General features: G+C 43.1%; 1 protein-coding gene across 2 annotated transcripts in view; it reads right to left on the bottom strand.

Annotated features, from left to right (window-relative positions):
* Window positions 1–13,688: 13,688 nt before the first annotated feature.
* Window positions 13,689–18,533, bottom strand: part of GOSR1 (golgi SNAP receptor complex member 1) — a 42,892-nt gene continuing 38,047 nt past the window's right edge. For both annotated transcript variants that reach the window (XM_019650524.1, XM_019650525.1), the window contains exon 9: window positions 13,689–15,682. In XM_019650524.1, coding sequence (XP_019506069.1) covers window positions 15,558–15,682 — 125 coding nt within the window. In that variant the 3' untranslated portion in view covers window positions 13,689–15,557. The remainder of the gene's footprint in view (window positions 15,683–18,533) is intronic.

Raw genomic sequence — 18,533 nt, 5'->3', positions numbered from 1 at the left:
ATAAAAATGCTCAACATCATTACTCATCAGAGGAATGCAAATTCAGATTGGCAATACCTGTCGCCTTGCAATTGCAGCTGCCCGACTCAAATGCTCCTGCACTCTGATCCTTTGAAGTCATAAGGAAGTGTCTTGGAATGCTAAGACCTGAGGGAATGATCTTGGTAAAACTTCCTTATCTGGTGGTCTTGGAATGCTGAGGCCACCCCAGGGATCATACATACGTGTGAAAGCACAACTCCTGCTTGATCACAATGAGTTTAGGTGAAGCAGCTGCCTGTCTAATCGAATCAATTAACTGGGTATAGATAGTCAAATTGACTTCTCTGTGACAGTTGTAAATAAAAGTTATTCACCAGCCAGGATCAGGGCTTGCTCTCTCAGTCTGCAGAGACGAGACCCCTGGCCTGCAGAAACTCTTATTTTTTATTTTTTTAGCTGAGCCATTCTGCCACCTGTTGGCAGCTCAGCAGCAGCTCAGCTCGGGCCAGACTCAAACCGCTGTTGCTCAGAGCTCAAACCTTTGAGCGAGCTCTTAACCAACTGAGCCACGCAGCCGGCCCCAGAAACTCTATTTTTGACTCTTGTGATTTCTTAACCCGTCGCCGCCCCTCCTTGAAACCCCAGCCCTTGTCACACGGGACGTGATAAATACCAAGTGTTGGTGAGGATGGAGAGGGACTGGAATGTTCATACATTGCTGATGGGAATGGAAATCGGTACAGTCATTTTGGAAAATGGTTTGACAGTATACCCTAAAGCTGAATATATGCATAACCTATAATCCAATAACCCTACTCCTAAGTATATACAACCAACAGAAAAGCGTACATATGTATCCCAAAAGCCATGTTCAAGAATTTTCAGAGCAGTACAATTTGTAACTAAAAATAAAAATTATCCATCTACAATAGAATGGTTACATAGACTGTGGATATTCATACAATGGAATACTCTAGAGCAGGGGTCCGCAACTTTAGAGACGGAAGAGCCGCCAGGGGCCAGCAAACTGAGGCTCACGAGCCACATGCAGCTCTTTGGGCACATACATGTGGCTCTGAAGTAAAATTGAAAATGAAAATAAAATTATCATAGTTTCATTTATAAAATTTATAAAGGATATTATTCATATAATGGTGATTATGTAAAAATATATTTATGGCTCTCAAATAATTTTTAAATTGTTGGAGGGACAGGGTTGGCTCTTCCAGGGGTTGGCAAACTTTGGAGACAGAACGTACCCAAAGAGCCGCATGCGGCTCGTGAGCCGCAGTTTGCCGACCCCTGCTCTAGAGCAATGGTTCTCAGACATTGGTGGGCATCAGAATCACGTGAAGGGCTTGCTAAACTACTGATCGCTGGGCTGTACCTGCCTGTCCCCTGGCACCACACAGATCTCACATTTCTTTCCCTTAGCTCCTCTTACCATAGTTGAAGATGGCTGCCAGCCATCCCTTGAGTGTTCTCTCCTTTCCCGTATCAGCAAGAGAGGGAACTAAGGAGGCTTAAGAGAAGGCCTGGTTTCTGACCATTAGCACAGAAATCTCCCTCCTGGAAGGTCAGCCCTGCACTCCTGACTTTGGTGATATGCTTGTGAGCATTACTTCACATAACCCTGACAACATAACTAGAGCATAATTATGGCAGGCATCTTTATCTCTATTTTATAGAGAAAGAATTAACCATTAGCTGGTCACGCTGTGAGGCAAAAGTAGAACTGAGATTCAAACCCACATCTTCTGCCTCTGGGTCAAATGCCCTTCCCTCCAGAGCCGGCTGGATCCCCAGGACGCCAGACATGCTCCTCCCTCTTGTCCATCCACCCAGATGCTACCAAGCTCCAGGTCCAGGGTGAGGCCCTCTTTCTCCAGGAAGCAAATACTGCAACCCAAAGCAAGACACTTTTGCCTGATGTGACTACAGTATTGTTTAGCTACATCATTTTCTTTTGGGCATTAAAAGCTCAGCCCGGAAAGAGCTCCTTTAGGCAGTGTCTGCTGTTCATGATGCTAACTGGCTGTCTGGGGAGGTGGACGCAGATGCAATGAAATGCTGATCTTGCAGCCTAATCACTCAGAGTGGGCTGGGACATTGCTTCCTCCATGCATCAGCATTTTTGGAAACAGCTGCTTATAACTTTGGCAGAGCCCCATGGGAAGTGGGGACACCCTGAGATCAGTCTGTGGCCTGGAGAGGTTCAGCACCAAGGCCAGCAACTCAAGCCCTTGTGGGAGGATAAGGAGCCACAAGGCAGGAGTTATTAGCCTTGAATGCAAGCTAGCATCACCTAGAGAGCTTTAAAAAAACAAATCAAAACAAAAACAATTTCTGACATCTGTGCTCCACCCCAGTCCAACTGGACTAAAGCTTCTTGGGGTAGATCCAGCATGCATATATTTTGAAACCCCTCTTTCCCAGGTGATTCTAATATGCAACAAAGATGGAGAATGACCATACTAATGAACCAACAAAGAGGAGATGGAGTGTTCCAAAGAACAGGCAGCACTGGGGGACCGTGAGACTTGCAGTTTTAAAAGGAACCTTTCAGGGGAGGTCATTTAGTTCTCCCCCTTACCTCTGCTTCCATGAAAACTATTCCTGGCCCACTCTAAATAGGTGAGTGCCACTCTTTCCATTCTGGCATCCTCCTCCTAGGATCCGTTAGAAATAGCCTAGCCATTCCACATAACAAATGGGAGCGCTGAACTGGGTCCAATTCAAAACACAAACAAACAAATACATACACACACCCAGAAAGAAACCAAGGGGCTGCAGACATAGTAGGAGTCTGAAAGTTGGCAGAATGTATCCTGCTTTGAAGGTTTTTTAAAAAGAAAAATCAAGTGTTGCTCAATTATTTAGAATGTGATAAAAATTAGAAATCACTTTATAGCTTAAAAATAGGGTGTTGGTCATATTTGTACAATTAAACCATCAGGGGTTTGGGTGTCTGCATAATGAAATTTATGCAGCCCTTGAGAAGTATGCTGCATATGCAAATTTAATAAGACAGAAGCTGCGCATGCTGTGTCACATGAAAAAATCTGGTCACAAGAGAATTTGTGTCCTGATTTTTAAAAATGTGTTTAGATATTAAAAAAATGAAAAACATTCCAAGTGTTAGCCATTATCATAGGATGTTGGGGAAATGGGTTAATTTTTCTTTTCGGATTGTTTTTTAAATTTGGTCCTTATATCTCTAATAAACAGACATTAATTTTGTCAGGAGAAAAAGTAATAAAAAAAAGTTTAGATGCTGAACCAGTGAATTGATCCATAAGAATCTGCCACTTTCAAACACAGGGATACAGGGAGTTTTAGGCAGAAATAAAATTTCACAGAATAATCAATGACATTCAAATAATGACAAAAATATAGATCCTTCCCTAAAATAAGGAACTTCTTTAAGGCAAATGTCCATGTCTCTTTCGAGTTAAATATTAATCCAACAGAACCCGGCCCAGTCTAGGAAATAAATTTTAGTTTATGTGAAATTTTTATGAACTGATTAGTGGGTTAGATAAAAGAGTAGGACCAGAATAGAGTCTCAAAGAAGTCTTAGAAGACAAAGCATTTCTTGTTCATTCACCATTGCTTTCTTAAAAGGACATGTCCTTGGATGAGGCACTTACCTACCCAGGGTCTGCAACACACTTACAAACCTAAGTCGTGTCCCAGCTGGGAAGCAGGGCTGGAGGTAGAAAGCAGGCTGTGAGAAGGACACCTCACAAAATCTTCCATCACAGACAAGCTGGGAGAGCCACTCTTGGGTTCTCTTTCCATAGGTCACCTTTAGCAGGGAGGAGGGAGGAAATTAAAAAGCTGGAACAGTATTCACTTAAATATAAAGACCAAGTCCTGCTTGATGGGGTCTTAGAGGAGCCATGGCCAGATGTCATCATCGTCACTCGTGCACGACCATAAATGATTCAGTGTGACACAATGTGAAACGCTCAAGGTCCTATTAACGGTTCAGAGCTCCAATTTCCTACCAGTGTGGAGTTTCTGAAGTGCTTGCTCTTGGCTAAACAGAACCGTCTCCATCCATCCATTAAAAAACATGCTTTCAATACTCACATTTTTCAAAGCAGCTTATTTCTCTTTGTGAAACTGTAATTATTAGAAGATGTAGTGTATGCAGGGTGAGACATTAAGAGTCCTTTTCAGCTGTGACCTACAGTCTGCTCAGTCTGTTTTCCAGAGGCAACTGCTCCTACCATCTTCCTGCACCAACATTCTATACATAAAACAAACAACCTGTAAGAAAATGAGCAGAAGATTTGGACATTTCACCAAAAGAAAAATATAGGTGACAAATAAACACACGAAAGATGCTCAACATCATTAGTTATTAGGGAAATGCAAATTAAAACTAAAACCAGGGCCAGCTGAGTGGCTCAGTTGGTTAAGAGCTCGCTCAAGAGTTTGAGCTCTGAGCAACAGCGGTTCGAGTCCAGCCCGAGCTGAGCAGCTGCTGAGCTGCCAACAGGTAGCAGGATGGCTCAGCTAAAAAAAAAAAAAAAAAAGGAAGGGAGACTTAAAACTAAAACTGAAGTGAGACATCACTACACACCTATGAGGAGGAGAATGGTTAAAACTTAAACGACTTATACCAAACATTGGTGAGGATGTGGATAAACTGGAACTCTCATGGACTGGACTGTAAAATGGTATACTCTGGAAAACAACTTGGTGAGTTCTTAAAAAATTAAACACAGGCCGGTCGAGTGGCGCATTGGTTAAGAGCTGGCTTGGGATGCCTGAAAGCCCCGGTTCAGATCCCACATATGAGGGCCAGTGACACTGCCCTCCACAGCTAAGATGCTGAACAACAGCTCAACCTGGAGCTGGGCTGCCGTGGGTCACTGGCGACGGTGTAGGCTGCAGTCCCTGCGGCAGTGGGTTGCCATGGGCTACCGTGTGTAGCCAGCAGCCGCCGTGAGCGGCCATCCAGAAGCCGGCGACTGATCTGCCTCGCCCAGTAAGAGCGCAATGATGGTGCCAACTTGGGCCAGTGAAGCAACGTCCTCCACAATTAGACTGAAGAACAAAACAAAAAGCAACTTGTCTGTTCCCCTTCCCTGATTCCCCAGCGTTGTTCCCCTCCCCCAATTCCCCAATAAAAATATTTAAAAAAACCAAACAATTAAACACACACTTGCAATTGATCCAGACACTCCACTCCTAGGTATTTACCTAAGAGACAAGGAAGTATATGTCCATACACAGGCGTGTACGTGAATGCTCATTACAACTTTGTTTGTCATGACCCCAAACTGGGAAAAACCCAAATGTCCAACCACAGGGAAGTGGGTGAGCAAATGGTGGGGCCGCCACACAATGGAACACTATGCAGCCATCAGAAAAAATGGCTTATTGGTACCCACAACAACGTGGATATATCTCCAAATAATTACGCTAAGTGAAAGAAGTCAGACCCGCTCCAAAAGAGTACGCATTGTATGATGCCGTTATGTAAACCTTTAGAAAATGCAATTCATCTATAGTGACAAAAAGCAGAGCAGTCGTTACTTGGGGATGAGGGAATGGGAAGGGGCTGGAAGGAGAGATTTCCAAAGGGGCACAAGGAAACTTCTGGGGATGGTAAATATGTTCACTATTTTGATTATGGTGAACTAACAGTTCACTTTTAATATATGGAGCTTATTATATGTTAATTATACCTCAATATAACTGCTTTAAAAACATATATGTGTATGTGACACATGCATATCATTTTCCCCACTTAACAACATATCTTGGAGATCATTCCATCTCAGTACATAGTAATTTACCTTTCTTTTTAACAGCTGAATGGTATTCCGTGATACCGATTTACGTAACTCATTTAGCCATCCTCCTTCTGACGGCCATTTAGGTTACTTATAGCTTTTCTTTTACAGTCAACGCTGCTAGGAACATCCTTCTATACACATTTTTTTTGCACCTGTAAGATAAATTCTTAGAAGTGGAATTGTTGAATCAAAGGTTATATTAATTTACAACTTTGACAGATACTATGAAGTTGCCCCATTTTTCTCACTGGCTCGAGTCCTGCCTTCTCTGAAATGGAAGGGATGGTCCCCATGTAGATGGAAGGAACTGCCCAACAGCTTTTTGAGTTCCACAGTGGGGCTTCCTTGGTGATCATGCTCCTGTGAGCTGACAGTGCAGTCCTGGTGTGCAATCGCTCCGCTTCCAAGCTTTCTTTGGCAATAGGAGTGTCTCGAAATAGTCGTGGGAAACCAGGTACTTTGTACCGTGGTGCCTACTTTACCTGACTGATCACAGAAACAGGGAGCTGAAGGGCTGGGCTGCTGTAAAACAGTGAGGCGGCAGGTAATGAAGAGGCCATAGCATCTGACGACATGCATTTCCAAGCATTACAGCCACTACGCTAATACAGAACAACTGGATCCTTCCACTTACCTCTCCCTCTCTTTTTCTCTTTCTCAATAATTACTGAGCACCTACTATGTTCACTGGTAGGGGATGTGCGGGCACAAAGGAAAATAGGATGCACAAAGGAGGGGCAGGTCAGGGCATCTTCCCAGAGGAAAGGCCATTTAAGTAGTTCTTTTCCCTTTTTCAAACACTGAGGTAAAATTCACATAACACAAATGTAATCATTTTAAAGTACACAATTCAGTGGCATCTAGTACATTCACATTGTTGCACAACTGCTACCTCTACGTAGCTCCAAAACATTTTATCACCCCCATGTCCATTAAGCAGTTACTCCTCGCAGGCAGGGTTTTTTTTTAAAAAAGAGGAAGCATTTCACAGGCAGGCTTGGAAAGGAGGCCATTCCAGAAGAGGAACTTCCCAAAGGCCTTGGGACATCGAGTCACTTGGGATGGTGTAAGTGTGTGTTGTCGGGGTGAAGAAGTGAAGGGGTGAGGCAGGAGGGAAAGGCAGGGCGAGGGGCAGTGAGGATCACGTGTGCCAGCTCTGTCTGAGGCAGCTCCAGCTGGTCAAGGGTGGTAAGGAGGAACTGGTGGTTACGGAACCCATGTGAGTAATCTTCATCCCTGGAGGGATACTGTCAACTTCAATACGAGTTCTATTCGAGACGGAGTTTCTCAACCTTGGCACTACTGACACTTCAGGCTGGGTAGTTCCTTATGGTGGAGGGCTGTCCTGTGCACTGTACGATATCTTGCAGCATCTCTGGCCTCTACCTACTAACAACCAGTAGCATCCACCCGCCCCCCGCTTGTGACAACCAAAGATGTCTCCAGGAATTTCTGCGAAATGTCCCCTGGCGGAGGGGTAAAATTGCCCCCAGTTGAGAACCCAGGAAGGACTCTGACCTTGTACTTCACGATGTTAAGGATGGGCACATCCAATGGTGCTGTGATAGGCCTCCCCTCCAAGCTGTGGAGACAACAGGACATGGGCGGGACCACCTCTGAGGACTGGGGTCTGGGTCCTCAATAAAGCTTACAAACACAAGCAAATTAGTTTAAACTTCGTGGTATTTTTTAAAAAAATTCCTTCTTCCATTTATTCAACAACCACTTAACGCCTACTGCGTGCCAGGTGCTGAGGTTCTCACTATGGGGACGGGTGACTGAGGGATTTAGCATGTCATTCTTTCACCCCCACAAAGAAGATCTCAACATCCTGCTTCTAAGAGAGCAGTGGCTCAACCTGGAGGGGGTGGGAAGACTGACGCGCTGTGGGAGGGCTTCCAGTGGGAGGGCTTCCGGTGGGAGGGCTTCCGGTGGGAGACTGCCAAGTGGTAGGAGGTAAGGGGGTCACTGGTACCAGCTTGCACCTTGCTCCCTGCTGGTGTCCCCATCCCTCACAGTGCTTTTGCGAGTGGCAGAACCTCAGGGGAATGGCTGTGGGGTGAGCTGGGGTGCACCAGGAAGGTTGAACCCCAGGCCCAGGCGCTCCTTGGCCAAGATCCGTGTGCCTGAGGGTGACACAGAGGCAGAGCAGCTGGTGGCTTCAAGCAGGACTACGTGGGCTCAGAGAGTGAGCACATCGGTGGCGTCCAGTGTGGATCAGAGTGCCTGCCCCAACTGTTCTGGGCGTGAAAGGCTCTCGGGAGCTTTGCATGAGCCAAGAGGCAAAGGGAGGGAGATTCAATTATGACCAGGATTGATATTTTTTTCTTTGCTAAGCCCAGTAGGATGGGGGTTCTGAGTCAGATTTAATTGAATTCAGAAGAGTTATGTGACAGTTTCTGCATCAAGTCCATACACATGATATAAAGATGAGCAAACCACTGCCCTGGGCCTCCAGGGACTTGCTGCCTGATAGAAATCTCCCCGTGTCCCCACATTATTTGTTGAGAACATTCTGAAGAATTATGTACCATTGTAATCTTCTGTTTAATTTGATTTCTACAACTGCATAGAGTGGCGGGAGTCCATTTTGCAGATGAGAAGGCTGAACTCAGAGGGATTCGGGGACTGCCCGTGGCCTAAACGTTATCAGGTCCAGCGCCGAAACACAGGCCTTCGGACTCCAAGCCCCGTTCCTTTCACTGCTGATTAGTTCACAGGGATGAGGAAACTGGTCAGGCAAGGGGCAGCTGATGGTTATCAGGAGTATGTAAGCCCCCACTTAGCGCTGACATAGGTTGAGACTTGAAGCAAAATGATGTATAATGAAACCAACTGGCTAACTGATACAAAAAAAGGGTTAAGTTTCCTATGGCATCTCATCAACGTTATAATGAAACGATGTGGAACAAAACGATGTTATTTGAGGGCCTGCTGTACTCTGATCTCTTGGGCTTGTTTCCTTATCTGTAAAAGGAGAGTACCGCCTCACTAAGGGAACAGGATTGTGTGTGTGTGTGTGTGTGTGTGTGTGTGTGTGTACATACATATGAATGAATGAAGCAAAACCCTGGCCATACCTTCCATGCATTAACTCACTATAACACACCGGCATAGATAACAGGTGGCTGCCAGATATTCTTGAACAGTGACGAGAGGTTGGAAGTAGTTTAGGAAGATAAACTACGCAGCTATGTGCAGGGTGGTGAGAGGGGTTAGGTGAGAGGCAGGGCACCCAGGTCAGAGGGTGGCTGTTACATGTGGTCCAGTGATGAAGAACAAGGCCCTAGCTTGTGGGACACGCATTGGGGGACAGGAGGGAATTGGAGGGGACTGAGGGTGAAAAGCACAAAATGCCATATTCTCAGCATATTATCCATGACGAGTGGGAGAATTTTAAGAATTAAGTGCCACATTCATTTAGAGATAATTTGTCACTGTGGGGGGAAATGATTACGTTTAAATCATACTTTTTGGGCACGGAGTTAAAAGTAGCTACCATTTCTGCCTGCTGCCCCTCAAGCTGTAAAAGACCAATTGGATGTTTGAAAATACCTAAAAGAAACATACTAATTAAGAGAAAGTGATTGTTTCCTAAGAGCTTCATTATCTCAAGAGGGAAACTGAATACCACAGATGAGGCTAACAAATTGGAGATAATTTTACAAGGGAGAGGAAAGGGAGAGGAAAACACTGTTACGTGATCTCTGGGATTCCTCTGAGCAGAAAGTTACAGACTTTCAGCAGCCTATCTTCTTAGCTTTTAAGCATCTTCAGAGAGTTAATGATACAGAGCTTTGCGAGCTCTGCCAAGGTGGGAAAGCTTAGCTGAGTGGAGCGGAAGGCATCAGGCTCAAGTGCCTTCCTCTGTTCCAACTCAGACAGCAAATCCGTATCTTCAGTAGGAGGAATAGGCTTGTTTTTCTCCTGGCTTTGGCTTTAGAGAAACAAGAGGAAACATCCTGATAGCCAACATCTTTAGTGAGAGTCTCCAGCCACCTGTTTTTACTTCTAGGCATCCCTTCTATCTGACAAGGCATGCTGGGGCAGAGCCTCAGAGCCTTTCCGAAAGGCCAGGGACAACAGGAGGGGCAGCCTGTCACAGCCATTCCACCAGAAGGGAGATGCACCCTGCCCTAGATTGGGGGACACGGAGTGAGAGTCTGCGCTGGGGTGATTTGTCGGCCATCTCTAGGAAGACCTCTGAGGTTCTAAACTAGAAGGTACAAAGAGTTGGGCGGGAATTTTGGTCTGAATGAAATCCACTAAAATAACATTTTCTACAACTTCAACGCATTAGTTCTTGTAAAGGGAAAATGATTCCTTTATATTAAGGAATTATATAAAATGAGTCCTTTATGTTAAGCATTTTGCTAGTAGCTAGCCTTCCTTGAAAATAATCAAGCCACAGAGCTTGAAATAATTTTAAATATCTTGCCTTTAAATCAGGCAAAACTGGTGGCTCTTTCCTAATCATGCGGCATGAGTTAAAACGTATTTTGTGGAACTAGGACAAGATTTGGCATCAAAGAGCCCTCACAGTTCAAATCCTTGCTTTACACTTCACTCTGATTTTGAGCAAATTACTTAATCCTTCTGGGCTTGTTTCCTTATCTGTAAAAAAGAAGTCTACCTCACTAAGTGGTGCTGGGTTTTATGTCCTCTCTCTGGGGGCGTGCACATACAGGACTGGGCACGCTAGGTAGCCATCAAAAGGACCCCAAGGACAGTTCCCAGGCCCTACACCTTGTATCCCCCCACCCCCCCACCCCCACACAGAGTGTAACGACAGGTGTCTAGGAAGTGACTCAGGAGGTGGAGGGCAGAAGAACAAGAGGAGGCTTCCCATACAAGTGTGGGAAACAAAACTTGAGGGTTTCATATATAAGTGCACTCAGACAATGAACTCATCCTTGTGCACCAGTGGCAGATAGAAGCAGAGTCTTTCCCCCTTCCCACAGGCTCTCAGGATGCATGTCTAATTAAGGCTCATTTCCTTCCCGGTTTATCCTCACTTAGTCACTGTAACAAGAGATCATCTCTAAACTACAAGTCAGCACCAAGTGATGTGATCTGCCCTCCCCTGTCTCACGGCACCAACCACAATGACTCAAGGGGGAACCAAAATCTATTATAACTCTAATAATGGTAAAAAAACAACAACCCCGGGCTGGCCGAGTGGCGCGATGGTTAAGAACTGGCTTGGGACGCCAGAGGGCCCCGGTTCGGATCCCACATATGAGGGCCAGTGACACTGCCCTCTACAGCTAAGATGCTGAACAACAGCTCAACCTGGAGCTGGGGTGCCATGAATCGCCGGCGACGGCATAGTCTGCAGCCCCTGTGGCAGTGGGTTGCCATGGGCTACCGTGTGTAACCAGCAGCCAGCGTGAGCAGCCAGCAGCCGCAGTGAGCGGCCGACCAGAAGCCGGCGACTGATCTGCCTTGCCTGGGAAGAGCGCAATGATGGTGCCAACTTGGGCCAGTGAAGCGATGTCCTCCACAACTAGACTGAAGAACAAAAGGACAGCAACTTGTCTGTTCCCCTCCCCCCAATTCCCCAGCATTGTTCCCATCCCCCCAATTCCCCAATTAAAAAAAAAATCTTAAAACAAAAAAACAAAAAAACAACAACCCCAAACTCCAGCTTTTATGTCTTTCTTTTGACAATGCAGCCTGGTAGATGTTTCTCTTTGACGTTTTTGAATAAGTGATAGCTTTTCAATACCTGGATTGTTTCAGTCTGGGTTTTGTTTTGTTTTTAAGACATCATGAGAAATACTTATCAGTACCCAAGATTTCACCATCATGACCCCAAACCACCTCGATGGTACTGTTCCATACAAACAACCACAGGAACAACCATTTAGATTTCTAATTTATTATTAAATTACATAACAAAGCTTCTTCCATACAGTCAGAAAATGCATTTAGATGAGAACAAAAAATTAAATACACATACAATAAAACTGGTTCCAAGAAGCCATTTTAAAAGCAAAAAATTAGAAAGTGCATTTGAAATAGATTTTTAAAAATCTGTATTGGCGTTTGGCATGAGGAAACACCTCCCATCATGGCAAAGTGTGACTGGAATTGATCTCCCTCCACCTCTGAGCGAGAACAGGAGGGCAGTAAATGCAAAGACTTTGATCCTAAAGTGAGAACTTACAAAGGAAATGAGAAGGATTCCTTAAGACATGGTTCAGCTTTGTCTCAGCTTCTTATCCAGTAAACATCCTTTAAGAGTCGCTTGTCCCTTCCTCACTTTCTTTTCCCCAATAAAACTGAAGGATATACAGATTTATAAAGGAACAGCAAGATGGCTTTAGAAAGACCACGAGGAGAAGCTCTGCATCCTTCTGGAGACCAGGCTGAACCACCCCTGGCCCCAAAGGAGAATGGAACACACCCAGGTGAATTTTCTGCGTGGAATCTATCTGCTCGTTAGTTACATTTGCCACAAAATTCAGAATAACACTAGACATGGCCATTTACCCTCAACAGCTTAGTACTACAGGCTAGAAAACTCAATTTCCAAGAAATAGCATCAGCTAATGATCCAACACGAGGTATCAGAAAACTAAAAAGGCCAGTCCAGTTCTTTCAAGACCTTTTCATCAGGTTGAGATTAACAGTGAAATAGAAAATTAATGGTGGTGGGAATGAAAGTCCAAGGTGCCTCAATTCCAAAAGTCATTATAGCAAAAGGCTCAATTTTTCTATTCAGATGTATTCAGCACCCAATAGCAAAGAACTAAATATTATTTGGTTCAAGGTACAAAAAGTGCCCTCATGATGTCTCCTCTTATCACCCATCTCCCTTCTCAGGATTTTACTCCTATGCCTGATCTGAGTACTAGGCAGTATGGAACAGGCATTCTCTGTAAAAGTGAATCTTACAGGAGGAATAGTGTAGCAGGAAAGCCCTTTTCCTAACATTAGAAAAATAAAGGGAGAGCAATGCAGGTTTACAGGGAATCCTTCAGCATCTAACAGTAATAAAAAAGAATGCAGAGATATCCAGGACAGATCAACTAAAGCACTTGGATATTTGGGCTTGAACTTGAGTTAATATATTAATTATTAAATATATATTTGTTTACTAAAGTTATCAGCACACACAGAAACAAGATCTCAGAAGTGTACCTTTGGGAATTTTCTGCCCTTCATGTTTCCATGATTTTTCATACTTTTTAGTGAAATGGAAAATTTTGAATGGTTACAAAAAAAGATCTCTAAAAGAAAGATTCATTATATAAAAAATGGCTGAGGGAAAACACTTGCGCTAATCGGCAACATTTGGGACTAGGAATAGAAAATTCTGACTTCCCAGCTCTGACTGGCTCTCACAAAAGCTTACTGTTGACTCCTGGGTCTAGCAACAGGTCTGTAAGGACAGCAAAAAAGAAAACCAAGATGGCCAAAAAAAAAAAGAAAAAAGTAAAATGGCATGAAACTGAGAGCTCAAATCAGTTCCCATGGGATCCGACTTGTAATGGCACACTTCCATTTCCTTGCTCTAGGGTTTCTTTCTGCAAATGAAGCAAGAGGAAAGGGGGAGCACTGCCCTAGCTATCTACATTTGGCCCCAGGTCACCTCACTATGGGCTACAGCAATGGGAGGTTAGTCAGGCCTCTCTGACACCAACATCTACACCACGCTTTTTCAACTTCCTTGGAAGAACTAGTTTTTTTTATTTTCGTAAAGAAAATAACCAACACAATTTTGTTACTTCACTTAAGCAGAACCCTAATGGAAAGGCTCATGAGTCATCGAAAGTGTTTGCGTACGTAGTTGCAGCAAGCTAGACTAGCTCAGGTTCTAGTTTTACTGTCACACAATCAGCTTCGATGAATGCACCAAATAATCAGACCAGTAGAAAAGACTGGTAGTACAATTAAATAAATAATTTTATTTATGATACTTCAGATTTTATAAATGCCAACTCTATAGCAACCAAAGTCCCATAAATTCTAGCTGAGGCACAACCACCAATCAAGGCCCTTTGAAAAATCAAAGATAGTAAAGTGTCAGGGGAGAAAAGTTTTGTTCTCCTAAATAGAGAATTTAATAAATGAGCTTATTTCCCTGCTCGTTGAAGGTTCACATTGGGAAAACTCAGACCTTCTTTCAAGGGCACCCCCAATCAATAACTGATCAATCAACCCATATTTAGAAAAATAAACCCCACAGTTAAAAAAAATATATCAAGTGCCCTTCACACCCAGAACATAATAAAACTTGGACACCAGAATGAAAAACCTCGGTCTCTGTATCAGACCATGGGTTAGTCTACCCGTCAGCCTGTGTGTCAAGTTCACCTGAACGACACCATCGACACATTATGACGTAGTTAAGAACTACATGCTATTTTCCTTTTAGTCCCCATGGCGCAATCTGAAGCCATTACTGTAAATACCATAATAAATTCCACTAATGAAAAGCAGCCTTCTTTCTTGGTAAGGATTGTAGATGTTGGAAGTCTTCAAACTATTTGTGGTAATTCAGTTAGACAAGTAATGAATTTACAGAAACTGAGAAATGGTGAAACTTGGAAAGGATTCTGGTGAGTGGTTTAAATGTCACTGTCCAAGGATGATAATAGAAGACAGGTGCAGACAGAGATAGATTCTGTCACATGTACCTTCAACAGTTGAAACCACTCTCTGGATGTTTGGAAAAGCTTAACAGGTTTGGAATGAACAGGTGTTCACAGCACACAGACTCCTGGTACATAAAGCTTTTGCACATAAATTGTGGGGCATGTACAAATGGAATTATCTGAATGGTGACCCCTCAATCAACGTCTTTTTTACATGTGGCTTGTTGAACAGCTCTCACTGAAAATTGGGCGGTCCCCTCACTCAATTACCAGTGTTAATCCTGACGTGAGGAGGAATAGTTGGGGACACTGACAGACATTGGCTATTAGTTTCTTTTGTCAAGGCAGAATTGAGATTTCATTTTCTTGTCATGGCAAATATTAACCCAACGGAAGAAATAAACAAAAAAATCAAAATAATAACTGAATCCTTTAAAAAAAGAAGCCTGTCATTCTTGATGTTTTCTAGCAATACCGTTAACCTCAGTGTGCGCACAATTAAAAAAAAAAAGAAAAACGCATTTTTGCAGTGTGTCTTCTGTTTCAGACAACCTCAACTCTGTTGAAGCAGGACCATCAGCATCTTAAAGAATCTGTGAAAAATGGAATTTTCCTTGAATACCAAAAGAGTTGGGGATACAAAGTAAAAATTTATAGCACAGATTATCAAGAAATGAATTGTGATTTCTCATCATGAGTGTAAAATAAATGGACAAAAACTGTTTTTGTTCACAACCCAATCTGGTGGCCGGAAGGAAAGCAGTCTTTGGATACGGAGAAACTTGGTTCCCTCAAGAGTCCGGCTAGCTGGGAGACCTGGCTTGTCATCAGCCTCCCACACTATCACTGAAGCACAGAAACTGTTTCTGTCTGGTTTACTTACCTCCTGGGGAGACAAAAGCAACTGAAAACTTTTTTCTTTTTTTTCTCTCTCTCTTTTTTAAAACTAAAAACAGAAGGAAGTGTGTTAGAAAAGACAGCACAGAAAAACTGGCTTCAGCTCAACCTGACCATGTCACAGAGTCCATCGCTATCAGTCTTGAATTAAACCTGCTGGTCAGGCTAATTATCAGGGCAATCAACTTCTCCTTCCTACTTTTCCTTATTCCAGATCAGGGCGTGGAAGTGGTGGTTGTCAAGAGTCTCTGGAGACATCCCATCAATGGAAAGCATAGAGCAGCAACAGGATGGTACAGACACCAATAATACCACCCAGGATGAGGGAGTCTCGCCGCTTCCTAAGGTTGATCCGCTGGATCAGGCTGTTCACAGCAGGAAAACGATCTTTGAGAAATCTTTATTAAGGTCATTATTTGGAAGAAGCCACTTTAGTGAAAAGTCACATAAATCATAAACACAGAGATCAGTGGAGTCCAGAAACAATAGATGGGAAGAAAACCACACTGAGAGAGTCTAGCAAACACACATGCCCAAACTGGAAATGCCCAGGTCCCAAACAAATCCAAATCTCCTACTACACTGCAGTACACAAGTAAGAATAATGAAAAGAAAAAAGAAATAAAACGAGAGGGAGGAGAAAATAACAGTAACACCTACCATATATTGAGGGATTACTGCCAGGCTTTAGGTCAGGGTGGGAGGCAGTGTGGTCAGGAACAGAGGAACCCTGCACGGCAGAGAGGCAGAGGAGGCATATGTACAGCCAGCTACTGCCACCATCATCCCCACTGCAAACCACTGTTCCTTTTCTCCCTCCCTCCCTCTCACCCTCCCTCCCTCCCTCCCTCCCTCTCTTCCTTCCCTTCCTCCTCCTCCTCCTCTTCTTCTTCTCTCTCTCTCTCTCTCTCAATTGGCTGAAACCAACTCCTGAGTCTGTATAGTCATGCACTGTTAATTACTTAACATTTTTTATTTTCTTTGGCATCAGTAGGCAGGACATAGTAGAAAAGTAGTTAAACTGCTCTAGCTGACTTATTTTGGGGAACTAAAAAAAGGAAGACAGGAAAATTTCAGTTTTAGGGGTGTTATAGCAGTCATAACTGTATTTTACTTAGTATTTCAAAACATCTTCATACTTTTACTTGTTTGTATGTTGTAGGCCAAAGTGCATGCCTGTGTTCCCTACAGTGTTTTGCATTTCTAGCAATGGTTTCTGACTATCCACCTGCAGGTGTATCCTCTTCGTTAACAGAGGTATTATATCAAGGTCAGGAACACCACCAAGCAAATCGCCTAGGATACCAGAGAGCTGGAACAACCCTGCTCCCTGCGAATCCTCACTGAATTTTCCTGTAGCAAAATGACTCCCAGCAGAGACTATATTTGTATATTTATGTATCCTACATATTGTATGATGAGGACCATGTTTTCTTCTAATCTTGAATTTCCCTGTGCACCCAGAATTGAGCTTTATACACTGTAGGCATTAATGTGTTTTTGAATTGATAAAAAAAGAACAACTTGCAGAAATAATTCTTAAAATGCAGAACAGGAAGCATGAAGTAACAGGCAAAAACTTCTACAAGGTACAAATCTCACATATAAGTAGAGCAAATCTCATATAGAAGTCTTGATTTCTCTTGCCTTGCTTGGTAAAAAAAGGATCCACAGTCCCCTTAGAGAAAGCATGAAAACTTTTGGCGTTAGGAAACTCTATCTATAGTGGACCTATTTCTGTCCAGTTTCCTTTAGGGAACCTCCCGTCTCTTTATCATAATCTAGTTCAGTCCATGGGACAGGGTGGAGATGACCTTGTTCTCTGCCATCAGGTGTACATACAGCCCCGGGATTGGTCAGGAAGAATACGCCCTCCCCTTGGCCAGTGACTGGGGGAACTACAGTCTTCTTGGGACGCTGCCACAGCTGTTAGAAAAGACATCATTTTTTCAGGGGGATTTTTGAACTTGTAGGAGATGACTCTTATAGCCATCTCTACCACCATGAGGAGAAAATCTGTCTGAAAATGAGGCCAACACACAGGAAAACAGAAATAACAGGTAGGTGTGGGGAACAGAAAAAGGAAAGGCAGATTCTTGACTTAATAAAATCTGAGCCCCTGAATCTAGCCATGCCTTAAGCCAAATTCTATCATGAATTTTACAGATATATGAACAAATTAATTCCCTTCCTTTCCCCCTCGAGTCTGTCTGAATTCAGTTTCTGTCACTAACTCTCTATGGGGTCCTGACTAACACACATTTTATTGCATTATTTTTTTAACACACATTCTTTTGGAATGATTGTAATTTGTGGTAATGCTAAAATGAGATAATGTATGTAACAGTACTCTGTAAACTGTATAGCCCTATATAAAATATACATGATTTTGGATGTGAGATTTTGTATTTAGGGTGACAAGGCAAGAACAAAATTCACAAAAAAACCAATACACTCAGAATATTCTTTTCCTCAGGCAAGTAAGGTATCAAACTAAAAGTGTCTCAGAATTACCTAAGACAAAGAATACTCAACTTCTGAAAATTATATAGGTCCTTTCCCCCTTAGTAATTGGTGAAGGAAATCTTTTTCCCTAAAAGTCTTGACTTCTCAGAGAGTAAACAGGCATATCAGTTTTCTCAGAAGTATCAATAATACTAATTTAAATTGGGAAACTGAAGAATTAAAAAGGTAGAGATCACAACAAACAAGTAGCAAACCTATCCTAGAGTTCAGCTTGTGTATAACAAGTCACAATGAAAATACTCCATCTACGCAGATGGCTGTCGCCTTCCGTACCCTTCTAAGCATTTGCCACGGACTTATTCTCCCAACTGCAAAAAGAAGAAGTATATAATTTATGGTGTTTAGGTAAGAATAATGTACATTTGTGGAGTTCTAACATGGATATGAGAGCTTTGAAAATGTACAATAATTTGAAAATTCGCATTTATAATTTTTTTCTCAATCTACTAAAAATAAACTTCTGGTGTACAATCTTTTAGAAATGGTACTAAACAGTATGAACTTTCATAAAGTAGGAATGCAAGGTCTATTCATATTATGTGATTAGTGATTGGCCTCTTCTGCTACTGATGATGGCAACCTGCTGTGTGTGTGTGTGTGTGTGTGTGTGTGTGTGTGTGTGTGTGTGAGAGAGAGAGAGAGAGAGAGAGAGAGAGAGAGAGAGAGGTGTGTGTGTGAGAGAGAGAGAGCGAGAGGTGTGTGTGTGTGTGAG

The sequence above is a fragment of the Hipposideros armiger genome, unplaced genomic scaffold, assembly GCF_001890085.2.
Source record: "Hipposideros armiger isolate ML-2016 unplaced genomic scaffold, ASM189008v1 scaffold_141, whole genome shotgun sequence".
Classification (NCBI taxonomy): domain Eukaryota; kingdom Metazoa; phylum Chordata; class Mammalia; order Chiroptera; family Hipposideridae; genus Hipposideros; species Hipposideros armiger.
The sequence above is the reverse complement of the archived record's forward strand: the minus strand, read 5'-3'. Positions and strand labels throughout refer to the sequence as shown.